Source organism: Muscardinus avellanarius (assembly GCF_963383645.1).
Source record: "Muscardinus avellanarius genome assembly, chromosome: X".
NCBI lineage: Eukaryota > Metazoa > Chordata > Mammalia > Rodentia > Gliridae > Muscardinus > Muscardinus avellanarius.
The window spans coordinates 108,432,774-108,454,486 of record NC_137792.1 but is presented as its reverse complement, the minus strand read 5'-3'; the positions used below and the strand labels follow the sequence as shown (position 1 = coordinate 108,454,486).

The following is a 21,713-nucleotide window of genomic DNA, read 5'->3' as shown; positions in this document are numbered from 1 at the left end:
AGACATTCAAAGGGCCCAAGATGGAGACTACAGCCTCTTACCCCATAGAGGTTCGCTCTTCAGCACAATGGGTTTCTCTTCTCAAGGGAAATAGCATTGCTCTTCGCTGAGTACATGGGTCAGCAAGAGACCTCAAGACTGGGATGGATTTTCTAGGTGAGAGTTTTCAGATGCTCCCGCCAGCACTACTCTTTAGTTCCTCTCCAGAATCAGCACATAAGCAGGGTAAAAACTTGGCCCAAAGACTCTTGGTTTGGTATCAGGTGCAGATTGCTTGTGAAGGCCAGATAACCCCTCTCTTCAACTCCCTGACTCATCTTGCCCAAGGATGCTACCTCATTAAGATGGTAAAAGGTAGGCCCTGGGATCAAGAAAGGAACTCCATCCTCAATACAAATATCACTTCTGGCCTCATCCCCTGCCACTAGCAGAGCAGAATATAGAAGGGAAATGAGCTGAGACAGGAACATTGGAAGTTGGAGGTCAGCCTCGGCAACTTAGAGAGACTCTGTTTCAAAATATAAATAAATAAATAAAAAGCGCCAGGGATGTAGCTCAGAGATAGAATGTCCCTGGGTTCAATCCCCAGTATCAAAAAATTATCTGAGTTCCCTTGACTCAGGGACTTCTCCTTCAACTCCTCCCACCATCTGCTCCCCCACTGCCTCTTGTGGGGGCATGCCCTAGCATGTGCTGCAGTTTCGCTTTGTGTCTGACATATCCCCTGGAGGATCTGTCATTCTCCTGCAGCTTGGGTTGTGATCCTTTGATCTTATGGTTGCCTTTCTCAACTGGCCTCATGAGGACTGGCCTATGGTTCTGGAATTCTTTGACCTCTCACCATGTTCAGGAAGCAGCACATTGTTACGGGAAAGAATATCTACTTTGGAGTCAGGCTGGCCTAGGTTATATACCAGCCTGGTACTTCTAAGCACAAGCAATCAGTGCCTGTTTCCCCTTCAGCAAAATGGGGAAAACAGCTACTTCATAAGGTCGTTGTGTAGATAAAATGTCATGATGGTTCTTAAGTGTCTTATTCATGGCCCTCAGTACATATCAGTCCACCTTGAACGGTTCCTCCTAGGGCAGGGTAAGCATCTCATTTTTCTTCCGTCTGGTCTCTTTCTATTCTGTTTTGTTGCTGAGACACATTCACAGGCAGGTTATTAAGTCTTGTTCTCTGCTGGGAGGAAGCTCCCAGAGGAGACAATTTCTATGTATAGCAGAAGCTTGTGGGTTGGGTGCTTCTCCTCACCACCCGGAGTGAACATTCTCACAGATACACATTTCCCATGCACAGAAAGCAGGCCTGCATGTTTCAGGTCTGAGGTTGGGAAAAGTGTGTGAGTGTGTGTGTGTGTGTGTGTGTGTGTGTGTGTGTGTGTAAGGGGATTAAACCCAGGGGCATTCTACCTTTGAGCTATGCCAACCCTTTTTATTATACATTTATTTATTTATTTGATTTTTGGTGCTGGAGGTTTAACTTAAGAACATTCTATCTCTGAGCTATACCACCAACTCTATTTTAATTTTTATTTTGATACAGGATCTCATTAGATTGCTCAGAGTCTTGCTAAATTAATGAGGCTGAACTGAAACTTGTGATCCTTCTGTCTAAGCCTCCCAGATACTGGGATTACAGGTGAGCACCATCATGCCTGGTGGAGACTTTATCATTTTATATTTATTCCACTGTAATAATTCACCAAACCTAGTATGTGCAATGTGTTGCTTTGGTTTTCTCTGCTCTATTTTGTTTTGCCTTGCTGAGGCTTGTCTTTAGATTTATTAGGGGGAATGCTGGGGTGACTTTATATCTCTCTTTAGACAAAAGGAGAGCTGTGTCCCACCCAAAGGGCCCAGAGCAGATGGCAGTTGTTAGAAGGAAATAAAAGGAGGCTTAGCTCTTCAGCCTACAGGAAGAAAGCCAGGAGGCCTCTTCGATTTGGTCTGAACCAGACACAGGTTCAGGGAGGTTGGGGAAAAAAAAACAGGGCAGCTTCCCCAGGATAATTCTCAGGAAAGCTCGGTACTTTCACTGGTCTATCTTAGCTCATATTTGGGTCTGTTATTGTATCAGCTGTGTGGCCTCCAATGTGGATGGTATTTCAGGTTTAGATATGCCAATTAACTAGTTCTTTCTGTTCTGAAGTCTAAACTCACTTTTGGACTCCCCCTGTTAAGAGTACTTCTGGCTCTCAGCTCATTTGCTGAATTTGAGTAGCCAAAGTCTTCTGAGTTCAGGAACTAATCAAGCTGGCACTGGTTACCAGCCACATCCTTTTCCCCAAGAAATCACTGATGACTCATTCTTTGTGTTCACCCAGGGGAAGGATGAAACTCTTCCCAGAATCCCTGAATTGCTTTCTTTTTTTTTTTCCTTTTGTGATACTGGGGATTGAACCCAGGGGTATTCTACCACTGATATACACCCACAGCCCTTTTTTATTTTTTATATTTTGAAAAAGGGTCTTGCTAAGTTGCTGAGGCTGGCCATGAACCTACGATCCTCCTGTCTCAGGCTCCCAAGTACTGGGATTACAGGTGTGTGCCACCACACCCAACTCCCTGAGTTGCATTCTTATAAAATCTGGATACTCTAAATTCATGGGCCATAAAAGCAAAAAGTGACTCTTTCAGGCTAGAGAGGTCAACATGGTGGTCATGGAAAAAAGTCATTGCTCAGGTGATCTGGGACAAAGTTGAGAGAGCCATTCTGAGCAGACTGGGAGAGTTCAGCCTAGAACATCAAAAGTGAGAAAGAATATATTTATGTGAGGGTCAGTGAGAGAAGGAGAGAACTAGATTACATGCAAATAACTGCCTTCTTCCTTTACCATGGTCTTCTCTATTGTGGTACTGTGGATACCTCAGGCTGCTCTACTGTCCTGGATTTCTCTGGCTACTCTTTGGATCACACCCGTCCCCATTGGGCCAAGTCTGTACCAGCCTTCAGGGAGGCAATTGCTAGCCTGGGATTGAGCCCACCCTGGACCCTTCTTGGTGCACAAGATCCAAACATTCTAACCTAGGAGTTCATCAGCCAGGCTCAGGGTTCTGTAAATTGGCCTCTGCTGCCCCCCCATGGTAACTGAGGTTACTTTTCATCACCTGAGATGATTTCTGAAGAAACGCTGTCAGATTCCCACATTTCCGGCCAGTTTTTCCAGCTCTTCGGCACCTTCCCTTTCCCTGGTGGTTCTGACAATAGCCCAGAGCTAAGGGCCCCACGTTCCACAATCTAGACTATGCACACCATTGAACATTAGAGCACAGATGAAAGTGGAAGCAGGATCTTGATTGGACACAAAAGATGTAGAATTTTCCCCCCAGACTCCAGCAATATTCCATTGCTCTTAGAAAGGGTGCCACTCTAAATACTGAGCCAGGGAAAGAAAGTCCGAGTTGAGCTTGGTGGCCCAAATAGAGAAAAGAAGAGAAGTTTGGAGAGTGTATGCTTCTATGAGTGTGAACTGGCAGTGGAGATACCACCAGCATCACCCTCCCTTCAGCTTGAGAATCTGATAGGGAGATGTCTCCTGAGAGTAGGTCTAGAAACTTTTGTCCTGGGCTCATTCCAGTCCTTAGATGCTGTGAAATCACTGCTTAGCCTAACTTCTTTGTTTGGGTATCCCCTGTACCACTCCTTCTTGTCTCTGAGACCACAATCCAATCTCAGAGGCAGAGCAACACCAATCTGTGGGACAAGTTAGAAATCTAGAAGTCATGCTTGGGTTCCTGTAGGTATTTTATATGTATTATTTCATAGATACCTTGTGAAAAGTTCATGAAGATTGTTGCCATTTTACAGATGAATAAACCAAGAAAGGCTCTGGAGAGATGAGAGCCCAGGGCTCCACAGGTTTTGGAAGTGCTTGCTACATATTTCTCTAACTTTCAAGTCCAGAATCTTGCATGCTTGGTGGCACATACCTGTATTCCCAGCATGTGGGAGAATGAGACAGGAGGATCATAGGTCCACAGCCAGTCTCAGCAATTTATTGAGACTGTTTCAAAATAAAAAAGGCTAGGTGTGTTTCTTGGAGGTATAATGCCCCTGGGTTCGATCCCTAATACAAAATAAATAAAGTTACGAATCTTACCGAATATTACTCCGTCTCCTTTTGACCATGTACTCCCATTCCTCTCCCTGATCTTAATATCCAACCAGATACCAAATCTATAGATTCTATTTGTTAAGTATTTCCTAAACCTACTCCTTCCCCTCTTTCTTTTGCTTCTCTGTTACTCCCTGATTCTTCCTGTCTCTTGTCCTCTTGTCTCCTATATTTTCTCTTAATTGAACTCAAATTCGCATATAGCAAAGTAATATATATATATATATATATATATATATATATATATCCAAAGTGTATAATGGGACACATTTTAGTAAATATATACATCTTATTTCTTCCACCCTGTATCAAGATATAAAACATTTTCATCACATTTGAAAGCACTCTCATTTCCACTTTCAGCTGGTCCTTAGCCCTCGTGGGTAACCATGGATATGTTTTCTGTCACTATAGTTGCCTTTATCTTCTGTAAATTGAATAACAAGTATATTCTCTTTAGGGTTTGCTTCTTTTGGTCATATTATGTTTTTTATATTCTACCTGTTATGTATCAGATAATTTCTTCTCTTTTTAAGTAACAGCTATATTAGGATATAATTCACATTCCATAAGGTGAGAGAGAGAGAGAGAGAGAGAGAGAGAGAGAGAGAGAGAGAGAGAGAGAGAGAGGAGAGAGAGACAGAGACAGACAGACAGACAGACAGACAGACATTGAGATTTGGTACCGGGGATTGAACCAAGAGCGTTCTAGCTCTGAGCTATACTCCTAGCCCTGATTTCATTTTTTTAATATGAAAACACAAGTCTCCCAAGTACTGGGATTACAGTCGTATATCACTACACCTGACTTGGAAATGTCTTTATCCTTATGGGATTGACACTCTTCTGCCTCACTTAGAGACACAAAACAGCATGGACCAAGAGCATCAACAGGGAAAATCTCATTTCAACAAGCTATCTGGGCCTGGAAGCATTTTCAGTCCTCCAGAGATGCAGGAGGCACCTTGCTTCTCCACTGAGCCAGAGATCTCCTTCCATACCAAGTAGCAGCAGGCAGCACTCACTGGGTAGCAAGGGGCTCCCACCACCATTAGCACCTTGGCCAAAGTCCTCTGTTAGGTCCTAAACATAAAAGAAATTAATGAATGACTTGTACTTTATATGAATGTAAAATTTCTGCTCGTCCACAGGCATAATTAAAGAAAATTTAATAGTACACCATAGAGTGGGATTAACTGTTCACAACAAAAATATCTGACAAAGGACTTTCACCCTGAATATATGAAGGATTCCCTATAAATCAGTGGCTTTCAACTTGAGGTGATTTTTGTCCCCAGGGACAATTGACAATGTCTGAAGATATTTTTGGTTGCCACAGCTAGAGAGGGGATTCTAATGGTTTCTATCAGGTAGAGATAGAGATGCTGCAAAATATCTTAACTATGCACAGGACAGCCTCCCACATCAAAGAATTCCTTGGCCTCAAATGTCAATAGTACCACTATTGAGAAACCCTATTATATAAATCAATAACAAAAAATGAACAATTCAAAAATTTTAAACAGGCAAATCTTTGAACAAAAACTTCACAAAAGAGCATACACAAATGGCCACAAAGTGGATGAAAAGTGTTCAACATCTTTAGTCTTTTCAGGAATGCAAATTAAAACCACAAGATACCACTACACAACTACCAGAATGGTGAAGAAAAGAATTTAATAATACCAAATGTTAGAGAAGATGTGAAACACTGGATCTTTTATACATAGCAAGCCAGGTACAACTATTTGAAAAGCAGTTTGGATGGAATTTTCCTGTAAAGTTAAACATATACCTACTCAATGACCCAACAATTCTATGCTTATGCATTTATTTAAAAGATACCAAAACATATGTCCACAAGAAGACTTCTATAATAACGTTTATAGCAGCTTTATTCACGATAGCACAAAATTAGAAACATCCCAAATATCTATCAACAGGAGAATGGAGAAATAAATTGTAGCATGTCTGTACAATGAAATACTTTTCAATAATAAAAAGGGAAGAAAGTTCAAAATAACAATGAAATACTCAGTAGGATGGCAATAATAAAAAAGTCAGATAGCATCAAGTGTTGGCAAGGATGTGGAAAAATCAGAACTTTATATACTGCTGGTGGGAATGCAAAATAATGTAGCCACTTGAAAAAGAGTTTGGCATTTCCTCATAAAGTTAAACATAGAGTTACCATATGATCTAGCAGTTCCATTCTGAAATGAAAACATATGTCCTTGGAAAGCCTTATAATATGAATGTTCAGAGTAGTAGTATTCATATTACCAAATGATGGAAACAACTTCATGCCCATCAATTGATGCACAGATGAACAGTTGTGCATACATAAAAAGGCATATTATTCATCCATAAAAAGAATGAACTACTGATACATAATATAACATGGATGAGCCTTGAAAGTATTATGCTAAGTGAGAGAAACAAAATGTTTTGCATACATACAAAGGTACATTATTCAGCCATAAAAAATGAACTACTGATGAATGATATAACATGGATGAACCTTGAAAGTATTATGCTAAGAGACAAGTCACAAATATCACATGATAGATGGTCTCAGCCTCCCAAGTACTGGGATTACTGGTATGCATAACTGTTCCCTGTTTTTATTAACATTTTTAATGATTTATCTTGATGTAATGATTTTCTACAATATAAAAATGAGGGGGGAAGGCTGCTTAATTCCTTTAGTCCTCTTTTTATACTGAATAATTTTAGATATATTTTATTCCTTCCCTTTTCTTTTTCTTCTATTTTAGTCAGCATTGTGTTGGTAGTAATAAAATGCTGAAATTATATGTAAAATCTAAACTACAGGTTCTGGAAACATTTTTTTCAGCTGCATTTTGCTTAAAAGGGTAAGTACATGAACACTTGCAGAATACCAAACAGCTGAAAGTTGTAAATCCATTTGTTTTTTCTTTTCCTGTTAAGGTCAAATGTACTCTAGCCAGGCAACATTTTAGATAAAACTGACTTTTAATACAAACAGTTACAATGCATGCTGATTGTATGTAGAAAACGTATATATGGCAAATAAAATTTAAAAGGAATGATTTTATATAGTGTGGAGAATGGAGAAGAGGACATTGAAGGTAATTGTAGTAATTTGCGATACTATTCCAAGGCAGTTTTTCTTTTTCCCTGTGGTACTGGGGGTTGAACCCAAGGACATTCTGCCACCGAGCTACACCCCCAGCCCTATTTTATTATTTTTTATTCTTTATTTTAAAACGGGGTCTAAGTTGCAGGGGCCTCATCAAGTAGCTGAGGCTGGCCACAAACCTGTGATTCCCCCTGTCTCAGCCTCCCAAGTACTGGGATTACAAGCATGTATCATGCCAGGCTCCAAGGCAATGTTTTGAGTGCTTTGTCTGTGTTCATGTAATGTTGGCAACAATACTATGAGGTAAGTGCTATTATTGTCACCCTCATTTTATATATGGAGGAACTATGACACAGAGATATAAAGTTACTTATCCAAAGACGTGCATTTAGGAAGTGTTGGAGCTTAAATGTGTTGCCAGGTACCAGTACATTTGATTGTTAATAGTCCCTTTCCTATTTGAGACAATTGTCCTGAGCTGGAGAAATATGTCCAGGGAAAGAAGTAACAGAAGCCTGGATCCTCTAAGGACAAAATAGCGCAAACTCTTGGAAGTCTCTATTTCAGTGGAGCATATGTATTACTGGATACATACAGATTTACATGGACTTGTTTATTTATCCCTTCCTAAAAATTTTTATATGCAGCAGTAATAAAGATATAAAATATAATAATGAATCAGGGTACAGGGACTTGCCTGGGATCTCAGCTATGCAAGAGAATGAGGTAGGAAGATCACAATTTGAGGCCAGCCTCGGCAACTTAACAAGACTCTGTCTCAAAATTTAAAAAAAAAATCGATAAACAGGGCTGGGGATGTAGCTCAGTGGTAGAGTGTTGCCTAGCATGTGTAAAGCCCTGAATTAGTTCACCCCTGTGTGTGTGTGTATGTGTAAATGGTGAGAATGTATTCGATTGCCAATAGCAATACCAAACATATATTACCTAAGTATATAAATTTAACAGAAAAATGCAAGACTTATGTGAAGAAATGTATAAATGCCTAAGAATATAAATTTAATCAAAATCTAAAATTCATGTGAAATATAAAACTCTACTGAGGCATATAAAATAAGACATATTTTTCTGATGCTGGAGATTGAACTGAAGGCTTCACACATGCTAGGCAAGTGCTCTACCACTGAGCAACACCCCCAGCCTTAAAATAAAACTTTTTTACATGGAAAAATATAACATGTTCTTAGATAGGGAGAGTCAATCTTGCAAAAAGCTGCCAGCTCTCTCATAATTACCCTATAAGCTAAAAAATTCTCAATAAAAATTAGAATATTATGCTAATATATACATATCCATGCTTATATAGCAGCACAATTCACAGTAGCCAAATTATGGAAGCAAGCTAGGTGTCCATCAACAGATGAATGGATTACAAAATTATGGGATATCCACACAATGGAATTTTCCTTAGTCATAAAGATCAAAATTATGTCATTTACAGGAAAATGGATGGAGCTGGAGAACATTATGCTAAGTGAGATTACCTAATCACAGAAAGTGAAGGGCCATACATTTTTTGTCATATGTGGAAGGTAGGGAGTAATCGGGATACCAAATAGACTTTGAATAAAGGAGGAGAAACTGCAGTGGAGCCAAGGAGGTGGTTTAGGGGAAGGGGTGGAGAGAGAATGAAAGCATCGCTTCCATTGACATTATGTACATATACGAGAATACCAGTCCCAGTCTCAATACCCAATATGGGGAAGGGTGAGAAGAATGGGGAGGAAGTTGGGGGAAAGTCCATCAAGTGCTGTGTGTGTGTATCTCATCATCACTATGAATTACATTATGATTTGAGACTATAATTTATCAACAAAATTATAAAAATTCTAAGAATTTTGGGGCCGCATTTTTTTGAAACTTTACAAAATTATTCTTGAGTTTATCTGGGAGAATAAATATCAAAGAATAGCAAGAAATTTTGAAAAATTAAGTTCATAAGAGGATTTACTCTATTGGATATTAAAATTTATTACAAGGCCACAATATAATTAAAATACTTTGGCATTATAGTAAGAATAAAGAAATAACAGAATCAGAATGGAAAATGCAGATAAATTTCTGCATGAAGAATCTGTTGTGCTATAAAAGCCATTGCAACTTACTAGGGAAAAGAAACATTCAATGAGCACTATTGTTATAACTAGCTAATTGTTTAGAAAATAAATAAAGCTGGATTAATGCCTCACTTCCTACACCATAAAGATTTTGGTATAACAATATAAAATATAAAAATGAGTCACTAAACCAGCAGAAGGAAATAGGAATGAACATTTTTTATAATCTCAGGAGAACAGAGGCCTTTTTGAGCATGATATTAAACATACAGACCATTAAGGAAAGCCTCACACATTTGACTACATAAAAATGAAAACTTTCAATCCTGCAGAAAACATCGCAAACAAGATGGAAAGACAAATACCAAATTGAGAAAGAACACATATGACACACCACAGTTAATTTCTTTCATTTTACAACCTATTAACAAAAATGTTAACAAATATTTGCATATTAATAATAAATTAATCATAATATATAACATATGATATATTATATATTATAATAAATTAATAAACGTTAACAAAAATTCCAGCCAGGCGTGATGGTGCATATTTGTATTCCCAGCATTTGAGAGGCTGAGACAGGAGGACTGCAGTTTGCGGGCAGCCTCAGCTAATACTTAGTAAAGGCCCTTTACAACTCAGTGAGACCCTATTTTAAAATAAAGAATAAGAAAATAGGGCTGGGGGTGTAGCTTGAAGGTAGAATGCCTCTGGGTTCCATCCCTAGTACCGCAATAAATAAATAAATAAATAAATAAATAAATAAATAAATAAATATTCCAATGGAAAATCAGGCAGGAGACACAGAAGATTCACTAAAGAAAAAAGTGCATGGACAGAGAATAAGCCTACAAAAAGCTACTCAACCTCAACCTCACCTTTTTTTTTTTTTTTTTTTTTTTTTTTTTTGCGGGTCTGGGGATGGAACCTAGAGGCATTCAACTTCCAAGGTACACCCCCATCCCAATTTTTTATTCTTTATTTTGAAACAGGATCTCACTGAGTTGCAGAGGGCCTCACTAAGTAGCTGAGGCTGTTCGCAAACTGTGATCCTCCAGTCTCAGCCTCCCAAATGCTGGGATTACAAGTGTGTGCCACCACGCCCGGCTAACCTCATCTTTAATCAAGGAAATGCAAAGAAGCACAATTAGATGGATGTTATTGCCTGTTGACTTGTCAAGTATTATTAAATGATCTTTGTTTTTAGAACAATTTTAGATTTACAGAGAAACTGAGAAGGTATTACAGAGAGTTCCAATACACCCTATACCTAAGTTTCCTTATTATTAACGTGGTACATGAGTACATTTGTCACATTTAATGAACCAGTACAGAAACATCAATATTAATAAAATTTCACGGTTTTACCTAATTTTTTTTCCAGGGTCCCCCTCAGGATACAACATAATGTGAAGTTATCACGTCTCTTTAGGCTCCTATTGGCTGTAATAGTTTCTCATACTTCCCTTTACATTTTTGCAGTACTAGTTAGGTATTTTTAGGATTCCCCATTATTTGAATTTGTCTGATGTTTATCACAGATAAAAGCAAGTAGTTGGGCGTGGTGGCGCACGCTTGTAATCCCAGCATTCGGGAGACTGAGACCGGAGGATCACAGTTTGCGGACCCCCTCAGCTACTTAGTGAGGCCCTCCGCAACTTAGTGAGACCCTGTTTCAAAATAAAGAATAAAACATAGGGCTGGGGGTATAGCTCAAAGGTCGAATGCTCCTGGGTTCCATCCCCAGACCTGCAAAAAAAAAAAAAAAAAGTATAATGCTGAGGTTATGGACTATTGGGAGAAAGAGCACAGAGTTAAAGTGCCATTTTCATGACATCATATCAAGGACACATATTATCCACATAATTTATGCCTATTGATATTGACCTTGTTGAGGTAATATTGTTAGGCTTTGCTACTGTAAAGTGAGCCTTTCTTACTCCTTTGCATACTGTACTCTTTGAAAGGAAGTCACTCTAGGTAGCCCCGCATGAAGAATAGGACATTAGACTCCCCTTTCTTGAGGGAACAATAACTACAAAAATATTTAAAATTCATATGCACAAATTTGTTTCTTCTCCCACATTTATCATTTTATCCAGTCATTTCTTTATGTCAGCATGGAGTCATGGCTATTCATCCTATACTTCGGGTTATAAAATGATACTACTTTATTTCCTTAGTTGCTCAATTTGTTCTAAATCTGGCCATTGGAAGCTCTTGGCAGCTATTTTATGCGGCTCCTGTGTCCCTTTGACAAACCCCATTTGTATGTGTACACTTCCCTCCTTTTTTGGCACTACAAAGTGCCAAACTCATTTTGTGTTTCCTACCCTAGTCCTAGAATCAGCCATTTCTCCAGTCTGTGTTCCTTTACTGGAGAATGGTATTAAAAATCAAGATCTGAATGCTATGTGTGTCCTTTTTATTCCTTGAAGGTCATTGCTTCTAGCTCTTCTCAGTTGATGGCGCAAAGACATGTGTATATATATTAACCTGTGTATATGCACATATCTACAAACACTTCTATACTTAACCATCTGTATATTAAGCTAAACATAAGTTCATACTGGTGTCTCCCAACTCTAATCCATTATTACCATATGGATCATTTTAGCCTCCTCCTCTTGCTTATCTATAAATTCCCATGCCAACAGTGAGAAACCTAGTTCCCACCATATGCTATCTATTTAGTTAATTAAGTTCAATTTCAGTATCAGAATTGCTAACATATAACCCCATGGGAAAAAGACTTTATCAACTAGATTACGGTGCTTATGAACAGCTCTTTGTGTTAGTCTTAGAGATTCCACACATTTCCAAAGTTATAGGTCAGGACCTATTCTCCTCTAGCCCCTTTTCAGTAAAGCTGTTTCGTATATTTGTAAAGTAGTTAGGATCTTTTGTCGCAGCCTGCATTCCATCCCCAAATCCCCAACCTCTTACATGTTTTTAAACTGCTTTTACATGTTTTTTAAACTGTTTTTAAATTGTACACTAAGGTTAACTCTTTGAGCTATAAGGGTTATAGATTGTAACAAATGAATAGTGTCATGTATCATGGTAGATTTAAAATGTCTCTCAGGCTGAGTGCAGTGGTGCATGCCTGTAATCCCAGTACTCGCTAAAACAGAAGGATAGCAGGCTTGGGTTCTTCTTGTGGTAATTTAGTGAAACACTGTTTCAAAATAAAAATAAATAAGTAGAAAGGCCTAGGGTGTGGCTCACAGGTAGAACGGAGAAACTTATCTGCTGGACAATGCAGACATGTTCTGAGGCAAGGATGGCTGAGGAAGGTAAGTCACTGGGGGTGTAGCTTTGGTGACTGTGTCTGTCCACTGCCCCCTCCCTCCTTTGTCTGTTACCAGAAGCTACAGCTGCCATAAGCTGAGTGAGGCTTTTTTCTCCTTAGCCATGCCCTAAAGCTCTGCTTCCAAGTCATTTGGTTGTTACAAGCCAGCTGATCATGGACTGACCTCTGAAACCTTCTATAAAATCATAGGCCCTAAATAAATCTTTCTCCCTCTAATTTATGCTTGTCAGGTATTTTTTTATCATGGCTATGAAAAAATGACTAAAATATCATATATCTATCTTTACATTACCATGCAGATATTTTACTACTCTAAAAATCTCCCATGCTTCACCTTTTCATTCCCCTACCCTCTGGGCCATTGGCAACCACTGATTATTGTATCTACAGCTTTGCATTTTTAAGAATGTAATATCTTTGGAATAGTACAGTATGTGGCGCTTTCAGACTGATTTCTTTCACATTTGAATTTCATCTCTGTATTTTTATGACTTTATAGTTCATTACTTTTTAGCACCAAATAGTATTCCATTGTATGGATGTAACACATTTTGTTTATCCATTCACCTATTGAAGGACATCTTGGTTGCTTCCATTTTTGGGGGGATTCTGAGTAATGCTGCTATAAGTATGTGAGCGGACTTTTCTCTGGGCATAGATTTTTTAAGTGAATTGGGTGAATATTTCAGAGTGCAATTACTGCAACATAAAACGACTATCTTTAAGCTGGGGACAGTGGCTCATGCTACCCAATACTTGGGAGACTGAGGCAGGAGGATCACAGATTTAAGGCCAGCCTCAGCAACTTAGAGAGGACTTCAGTAACATAGCAAGACTTGGTTTCAAAATAAAAACAAACAAACAAAAAAAAAAACAGCTGGGGATGAAGTTTAGAGATAGAATACCCCTGGATTCAAGTCCTGGTGTCAGGCGCGCGTGTGCGCGCGCGCGCGCGCACGCGCACACACACACACACACACACATACACACACACACACACACGACTATGTTTGTAAGAAAGTTTCAAACTGTTTTCTAAAGTGGCTATACCATTTTACATTCCCACCAAATATGAATGAGAGTGCCTATAGATCTACATTTTACTAGCATTCGGTAATGACAATTTTAAAAATTTTAACTATTGTAATAGATGTTTAGTGGCATTTAACTGTTGTTTAAATTTGCAAATATCTAATTTGCTTATTTATGTCTTTTCTTTTTTTGTGGTAGTGGAGATTGAACCCAGGGACATTTTGGTCAAGATGGTATTAAATCTAATTGACATCTTAAAAATATCAAGTCCTCCAGTCTAAGAACACAGCAGATCTTTCCATTTACTTTGATATTTTATTTCTTTTATCTGATTTTTTATATTTTTACATGTAGATTCTATATATAGTGTTAGATTTATGTCAAATTATTTGTCTTTTCTGTGTGTGACTGTAAATGGTATTGTGATTTTTTATTTCAAATCCAAATTTCCCATTTCTGATATACAGGAAAGCAATTGAAATTTGTATATTTTAGTTCCAAGAAAATATTTTAAGGTCAATTAGTTGAAATTTTCTAATGTTGTCTGTGAACAAAGAAAGTAGTATTTTTCCTTCCCAGTTTGTATATTTTCTTTTTTTCTTCTCTTACTGCATTAGCTAAGACTTTGTACAATGTTGAATAGCAGTAATGAGAGGGCATAACCTTGCCTTCTCCCTAAACTTGTGAGGAAAATATACAGCTTCTCACCATTAAGTATGGTGTAATCCATAGGCTTTATATTGGTAGATACTATTTATTCCACTGAGGAAGTACCCCTTGATTCTGAATTTCCTAAGTTTTTTATTACAAAGTATTGTTGGATTTTATCCAAGGCTTTTAATTCATCTGTTGATATGATCATATGATTTTTTTTTCTTTTGGCCGTTGGTATAATGGATTACATTTCTTCATTACTTATTTTCAAATGCTGAACCAGTTTTGAATAGCTGGAATAAATCCCACTTAGTCATGTGTGTAACACTTGTCATATGTTGTTGGATTTGATCTGCTACTATTTTGTAGAGGATTTTTGCACCTATGTTTATGAGAGATATTAGTCTATTGTTATCTATTTTCATAATGTCTTTATCTGATTTTGGTAATAGAGTAATCCTGGCCTTATAGTATGGATTAGAAAATGTTTCCTTCATTTTCTAGAATTTCTAGAAGGTATTTTAAAGAATGGATATTATTTATTCTTTAAATATTTGGTAAAATTCACTAATGAAATAATCTGGGCCTGGTACTTTCTGTTTTATAATATTAATTATTGATTCAATTTCTCTATTAGATACAGGTTCATTCAGATTATCTATTCATCCTCGTGTGAGTTTGTTAATTTGTGCCTTTTAAAGAATTGACCCGATTTATACATTAACAAGATGTGGGCCTAGAGATGTTCATATTATTCCTTTATTCTTTAATGTTCATGGGATCAGTACTAATAATGCCTCTTTCATTTCTTATATTAAAATTTCGTGTCTTCTTTTTCTTGGTCAGCCTAACTAAAGGTATATTTTGTTCTATTTATCTTTTAAAAAATCAGATTTGGGGCTTTTAAAGTATTTTTCTGTTTTCCTCTTTCTTTCTTTCTTTCTTTCTTTCTTTCTTTCTTTCTTTCTTTCTTTCTTTGTCTCTTTCTTTGGTGTGTGTTACTGTGAATTTAACTCAATGGTGTTATTCTACCTCTGAGATACACCATCAGCTCTTTTTTTATTTTTTATTTTGAAACACGGTCTCACTAAATTGCTGAGGGTGCTCTCAAACCTGTTATCCTCCTATCTCAGTCACTCAAGTACTGCCATTACAAGTGTGAGCTAGCACACCCTGCTATTTTCCTGTTTTCAATTTCAATTAGTTTTCTGCTCTATTTTAATTTTTTATGCTTGCTTTAAGCCTAAATTGTTCTACTTTCTCCGGTTTAATAGGTGGAAGCTTTATACTAATTTTAGATTTTCTTTTCTAATATATGTATTTAATGCTATAAATTTCCTTGTACCATACAAACTTTGACAAGTTATATTATCATTTTCATTTAGCTCAAAGTGTTTTTAAATTTCTCTTACAGCTTCTTCATAGACTCACATGTTATTAGAAATATGTGGCTTAATCTCCAAAGATTATGAGATTTTTCAAGGTATCTTTTTATTTATAGATTTCTAGTTTAGTTCCATTTTGAACTGATAACATAATTTATAAATATTGTGCGTGTGTGTGTGTGTGTGTGTGTGTGTGTGTGTGTGTGTTGGTGGTAGTACTAGGGATAGAACCCAGGGTATTCTCCTTTTGAGCTATGCTCCCAAGCCCTTTTCATTTTTTATTTTGAAACAGGGTCTTTTAAGGTTGCTGAGGCTCTCACTAAGTTGCTAAGGCTGGCCTCCTGTCTCAGCCTCCCAATTATTAGGATTACAGGCATGTGCCATCATGACTGGCTAGATTTCTATTCTTTAAAAAATTGTTCAAATGTTTTGTTTTTTATTGTTGTTGTACACTTGATTTTTTGCTTTTGTTTTTTGTTTTGTTTGGTTTTGAGATGGCCTATCTTACTACATTGCACAGGCTAGCCTTGAACTCATGATCCTTCTAAGTAGCTGGGATTACTGGCATTCATCACCATGCCAGGCTTTTTCAAGTATTTTTGTGGCCCTTAATATGGTCTGTATTGAATGATATATATGAGCTTGAGAAGAATGTGTATTCTGCTGTTGTTGGATGAAGTATTCTATAAATGTCAATTAGATCCAGTTGATTGATGGTGCTGTTCAGTTCCACTATATCCTTACTGATTTTCTGCCTGCTTGATCTATCAATTACTAAAAGAGGGCTGTTGAAGTCTACAAGTATAATAGGGAGTTTGTCTATTTCTCCATGCAGCACAATCAATTTTGCCTCATGTATTTTGACATTCTATCGTTAACACATATACATTAAAGATTGTTGTCTTCTTGTAGAATTAACCTCTTTATCATCATGAAGTGCCTCTCTTAATCCCTGATAAACTTCTTTTCTCTGAAGTTCTTCATCTGAAGTTTATTTATGCATTCCCAGCTTTCCTTGATTAGCACTAGCATGGTATATTTTTTCTTAAAACCATTAATTTTATTTCAAGTTAGCAATCTTGGCTTCATCATCATCGTTATTATTTATCTTAATGTGGTAAGGTACATAACATGAAACCACTGTTTTAATCATTTTAAATGTACAATTCAGCCGGGCGTGGTGGCACACACTTGTAACTCCAGTATTTGGGAGGCTGAGACAGGAGGGTCGCAGGTTTGTGGCCAGCCTTAGCTACTTAGTGAGGCCCTCCACAGCTTAGTAAGACCTTGCTTTAAAATAAAGAATAGTCCGGCCTCCCGGGAACGGAGAGAAGCTGCGGATATGCGGCTGACCCTGTCTGCTGCCATTTCCCACGGCTGCTTATACCTCTGCCTGGGCCTGGGTCCCGAGTCCCGCATCCACCTGTTGCGGAACTTACTCACGGGACTGGTGCGACATGAGCGCATCGAGGTGCCATGGGCGTGGGTGGACGAGATGTGGGGCTACGTGGAGAAGCTCATCGACTGTGGAAAGCTGGGGGACACCAAAGAACGAGCCATACATATGGCTGACTTCTGGCTTATAGAAAAGGACTTGATCCCAGAGTTGTTTCAAGTACTGGCCCCTCGATACCAAGGTCAGAATGGAGACTACACAAGAATGTTGCAGATCCCAAATCGTGATGCACAGGATCGGGCCAAAATGGCAGCGATTGAATATAAAGGGAACTGCCTGCCACCCTTGCCTCTGCCTCGTAGAGACAACAGCCTTACCCTCCTGAACCAACTGCTGCGGGGACTACAGCAGGACCTCCAACAGAACCAAGAAGCAAACCTCCACAGCTCCCACACAGCTCAGCCACCAAACATTTAACTGGGGGTGCTCTCTGGTGCCTTTGATCACTGAAGGGCCTTTGGGGTTCTTTAATGTCTGAGAACTGGAGCGAAAGTTGTTAAATGGACAGACTTAATGGGCCCCAGTATATTCTGGGGAGCCCGATGGCCCTCTTTTTGCACAATAGATAAAATTTCTTACATGAAAAAAATAATAAAATAAAGAATAAAAAAATAGGGCTGGAAATGTAAGTTGGAGGCAGAATACCCCTCAGTTCTAACCCCAGTACTTCAGGAAAAAAGTGCAATTCTGTGACATTAGTTATATTCACTATATTTAGTAACCATCATGACTATTCTTTGCCAGAATATTTGCATCATCACATATAGAAATTCTTTACCCATTAAAATATTACTCCCTATTCCTCCTTCCTCCAGCTCCTGGTAGCCTTTATTCTATTTTCTGTTTCTGTGTATTTGCTCACTCTATGTATCCCTGAGGAATGGAATCATACAATATTTGTACTTTTGTGTATAGCTTACATTTTTAGCATAATGTTTTCAAGGTAGGTTCAACCATGTTGTAGCATGTATTGGAATGTCATTACCTTATAAGGCTAAATAATATTCTGTCATATTTATTTACTACCTGGTGTTTATATATTTGTGTGTTAATGTACACTTGTGTGCATGCTTTGCTATTGAAAATAGTGCTGGAATAAACATTGGTGTAGCAAATATTTGTTTGAATTCCTGCTTTCAATTATTTTGAGATATACTCAGGAATGAAATTGCTATTTTATATGGTAATTCCATGTTTAGTAACCATTTGTTTGCTTTTGCCAATGTTTTCACTATTTTACATTCCCACAAGTAATGCATGAACACTTCAATTTCTCCACATCCTTGTCAACACTTATTATTCTTATTACTTTTGTCTTTTTAGACAATAGTCATACAATGGGTATGAAATGGTATCTCACTGTGGTTTCAATTTGTGTTTCTCTAGTTATCAGTGAAGTCAAGTATATTTTCATGTAGTTTTGCTCATTTGTATGTCTTCTTTGGACAAATGTTTACTTGAATCCTTTATTTTCAAGTTGGGTTATTGTTTCTTTGTTGTTAAATTGTGGAAGTTCCTTACGTATTTTGGCTATTAATTCCTTAGCAGATGTATAGTTTCAAATATATTCTCTCATTTTATGAGTTGTCTTTTCACTCTGTCATTAGGATCTTTTCATGAACAAATGCATTTAAGTTTAAGAAAGTCTTATTTATCTATTTGTTTTTGCTTTCTGTGATCTTGGCATCATATCCAAGAATCACTGGATATATAAGAATACATATCCAAGAATTGTGAAAGACTGAAAGCCTTAGCCTAGTCAAAAATAAAATACTGCTGATCATGATGGAGCTCATTTGTAATCCCAGTACTTGGGAGGCTGAAACAGGAGTATCACAGATTTGAGGACAGCCTCAGCATTTTACCAAGATCTTGTTTCAAATAGAAAATAAAGTAGGGCTAGGAATGTAGCCCAGAAGTAAAACTGAAAGAGGGCTGTTGAGGTCTACAAGTATAATAGGGAGTTTGTCTATTTCTCCATGCAGTACAATCAATTTTGCCTCATGTATTTTGACATTCTATTGTTAACACATATATATTAAAGCTACTGCCACACACATGTTGAATATATATATATATATATATATATATAATTTCTGGGCTCTCTCTTCTTTTTTGGGGGGGTGGTACTGGGGTTCCTGGAAGCCCTTCTACCTCCGGGCTACACTCCCAGACCTATTTTTACATTTTTATTTGGAAACAGGGTCTCCTAAGCCAGCGCACGTGGCTGGCTTTGAACCTGCGCGATCCTCATGTCTCTGCCTCCCAAGCGCGGGGATTACAAGCGTGCGCCACCACGCCTGGCTCTGGGCTTTCTCTTCTATTCTTTTGGTCTATATGTCTGTTCTGCTAATAGTTCTACAAAACTATTTTCATTAATACAGATTTGTAGTGAGTTATGAGATCAAGAAGTGTGAGTCCTTCAACTTTTTCTTTTGCAAAAGTTTTTTGGTTAGTTTGGGTCTTTAGGGTTTTTGCATAGATTTATTTATTTATTTATTTGTTTATTTATTTATTTTAAATTTGGTAATGAGGGTTGAACCCAGAGGCATTTTACCTCCAAGCTATGCTCCAGCTTATTTATTTTTATTTCGAAAAAATGTCTTGCTAGGTTGATTAGAGTCTCAAGCTCACTCCTTGTTGAGGATGCCCTCAAATCTGTGATCATACTTTCGCAGCCTCCCAAGTACTAGGATTATAAGCATGCAGCACCATGCCTGGCTCAAATGACTTTTATAAGAAGTTTTTCTATTTCTCCAAAAACAACAACAACAACACTACTGGGATTTTGACAGGTATTGTACAGATAGGTTTGAGTATTGTTGACACCTTAATGTTTAGTCTTCCACTCCATCAGTACAAAATGCCATTAATTTTTTTTATGTTTTCTTTCATTTCTTTCAGTAGTGTTTTGTAATTATCAGTATACAAGCCCTTTGCTTCCTTGGTTAAATTTTTCTTAAGTATTTTAATATTTTGATGCTATTTTAAATAGAAACATTTCTTAATTTCCTTTTAAGACTGTTCATTACCACTATAAAATACAACTGATTTATGTGTGTTGACTTGTATTTTGTAACTTTGCTGAATCTATGAATTTGCTCTGACAGTATTTTTCTGGAATCTCTACTGTTTTCTATATATGATATCATGTCATCTGTGAACAGAAATAATTTTACTCCTTTCCAATTTGCATGTCTTTTATTTTTATTGCCAATTGGTAGGGTTAGAACTTTCAATATTGTGCTGATTAGAAGTAGTGAAAGTAAGCATTCTTCTCTTATTCCTGATCTTAGGGGGGAAGCTTTTCAGTCTTTCACCATTGAGAATGATATTAGCTGTGAGGTTCTTATATATGACCCTTATCACATTGAATAAGTGATACAGGGGTTGGCAGATGCACTAATATTTATTGTACACATGCCATAAGCCATGCACTTGTCTGTGTATGTTAATGCATTAAGTCACTGAACAAATACGAGTTAATTGCTGGCTACATGTTAGGCCCTGCAATACAGTGGGGAGCAAAGTTTTATAATCTCTCTACCATGAAGACTATAGTCAACTGAGACAGATAACACATGTAAGCAAATAAATAAGCTGAGGCCTGGGAAGGAAAGAAATAGGATATTTAGCAATACCCTGAGAAAGAATGAATAATCATGGAAGCACATTTTTATAATGGTTAGAAAGACTTCTCTGAGGGTGTGGAATTGAAGCTGAAACTTGAAAGGTGACAAGTCAGTGAGGTGATTATAATTGGGTAAAGATGTCAAAGAGAGGAAATAACTAAAACCTAGAGATAGGAAATGACAGGTTCTGTGATGGTAACAACAGAGTAAGTGATAGGGAGACCATATGATATGAGCTGACAAGATTCAGAATACAAAGAAAATTGGAGGGACACAGTAGAGAATTTACATTTAATTTCCAGAGTGAAGTCATTACAGGGCATGAAATACAGCAGGTACATGGTAAGAGTTACATGCTCAAAAAGTCACTCTGGCTATGGGTCTGGGAGTTCAGGGGACACTGGACAGCAAAGGGTCATGAGGAATCTTTAGGGGGTGGTGAAAATGTTCTGTATCTTGTTCACAGTGACATTTGCATAGATTCCTATGTCTGCCAAAATTTATCAAACTATTTTGATAAATGCTACATAAAATTATCAAATTTTGCTATTGAATTGAATTGCTTATCATGCAGAAATAATATCTAAATAAGGCTAATGTTTTACTTTCTGGCTGCTGTATGGAGAAGGAGTCAAAGGGGGCAAAAGTATGAGGGATATTCATTAGAAAGCTATTGCAGTCACCAACTTTTCAGGGCACGTTCTTCATTTTATAAATGAAAAAACTGAGGTTCACAGAAGTGAAGAGGATTTGACAGGACCACCCAACTAGGAAGTGCTAGTAGAGGTAGAACTAGAAATCAGATTTATGTGATTCCAAAACCATGTACTGTGCTCCGTCAAAACCAAAGAATGTGCCTTCAGAGATTGGACAGGATTAACTTAGACACAGTAGTATGGCCATAGCTGTCTTCTCTTC

General features: G+C 37.6%; 1 protein-coding gene across 1 annotated transcript; it reads left to right on the top strand.

Annotated features, from left to right (window-relative positions):
- Positions 1 to 17,049: 17,049 nt before the first annotated feature.
- Positions 17,050 to 17,580, top strand: LOC308278650 (large ribosomal subunit protein bL17m-like; the record flags this gene model as incomplete). Its single annotated transcript, XM_080718549.1, has 1 exon — positions 17,050 to 17,580. One exon carries the CDS (start codon positions 17,050 to 17,052, stop codon positions 17,578 to 17,580), a length of 531 nt encoding a protein of 176 aa, XP_080574675.1.
- Positions 17,581 to 21,713: the final 4,133 nt, after the last annotated feature.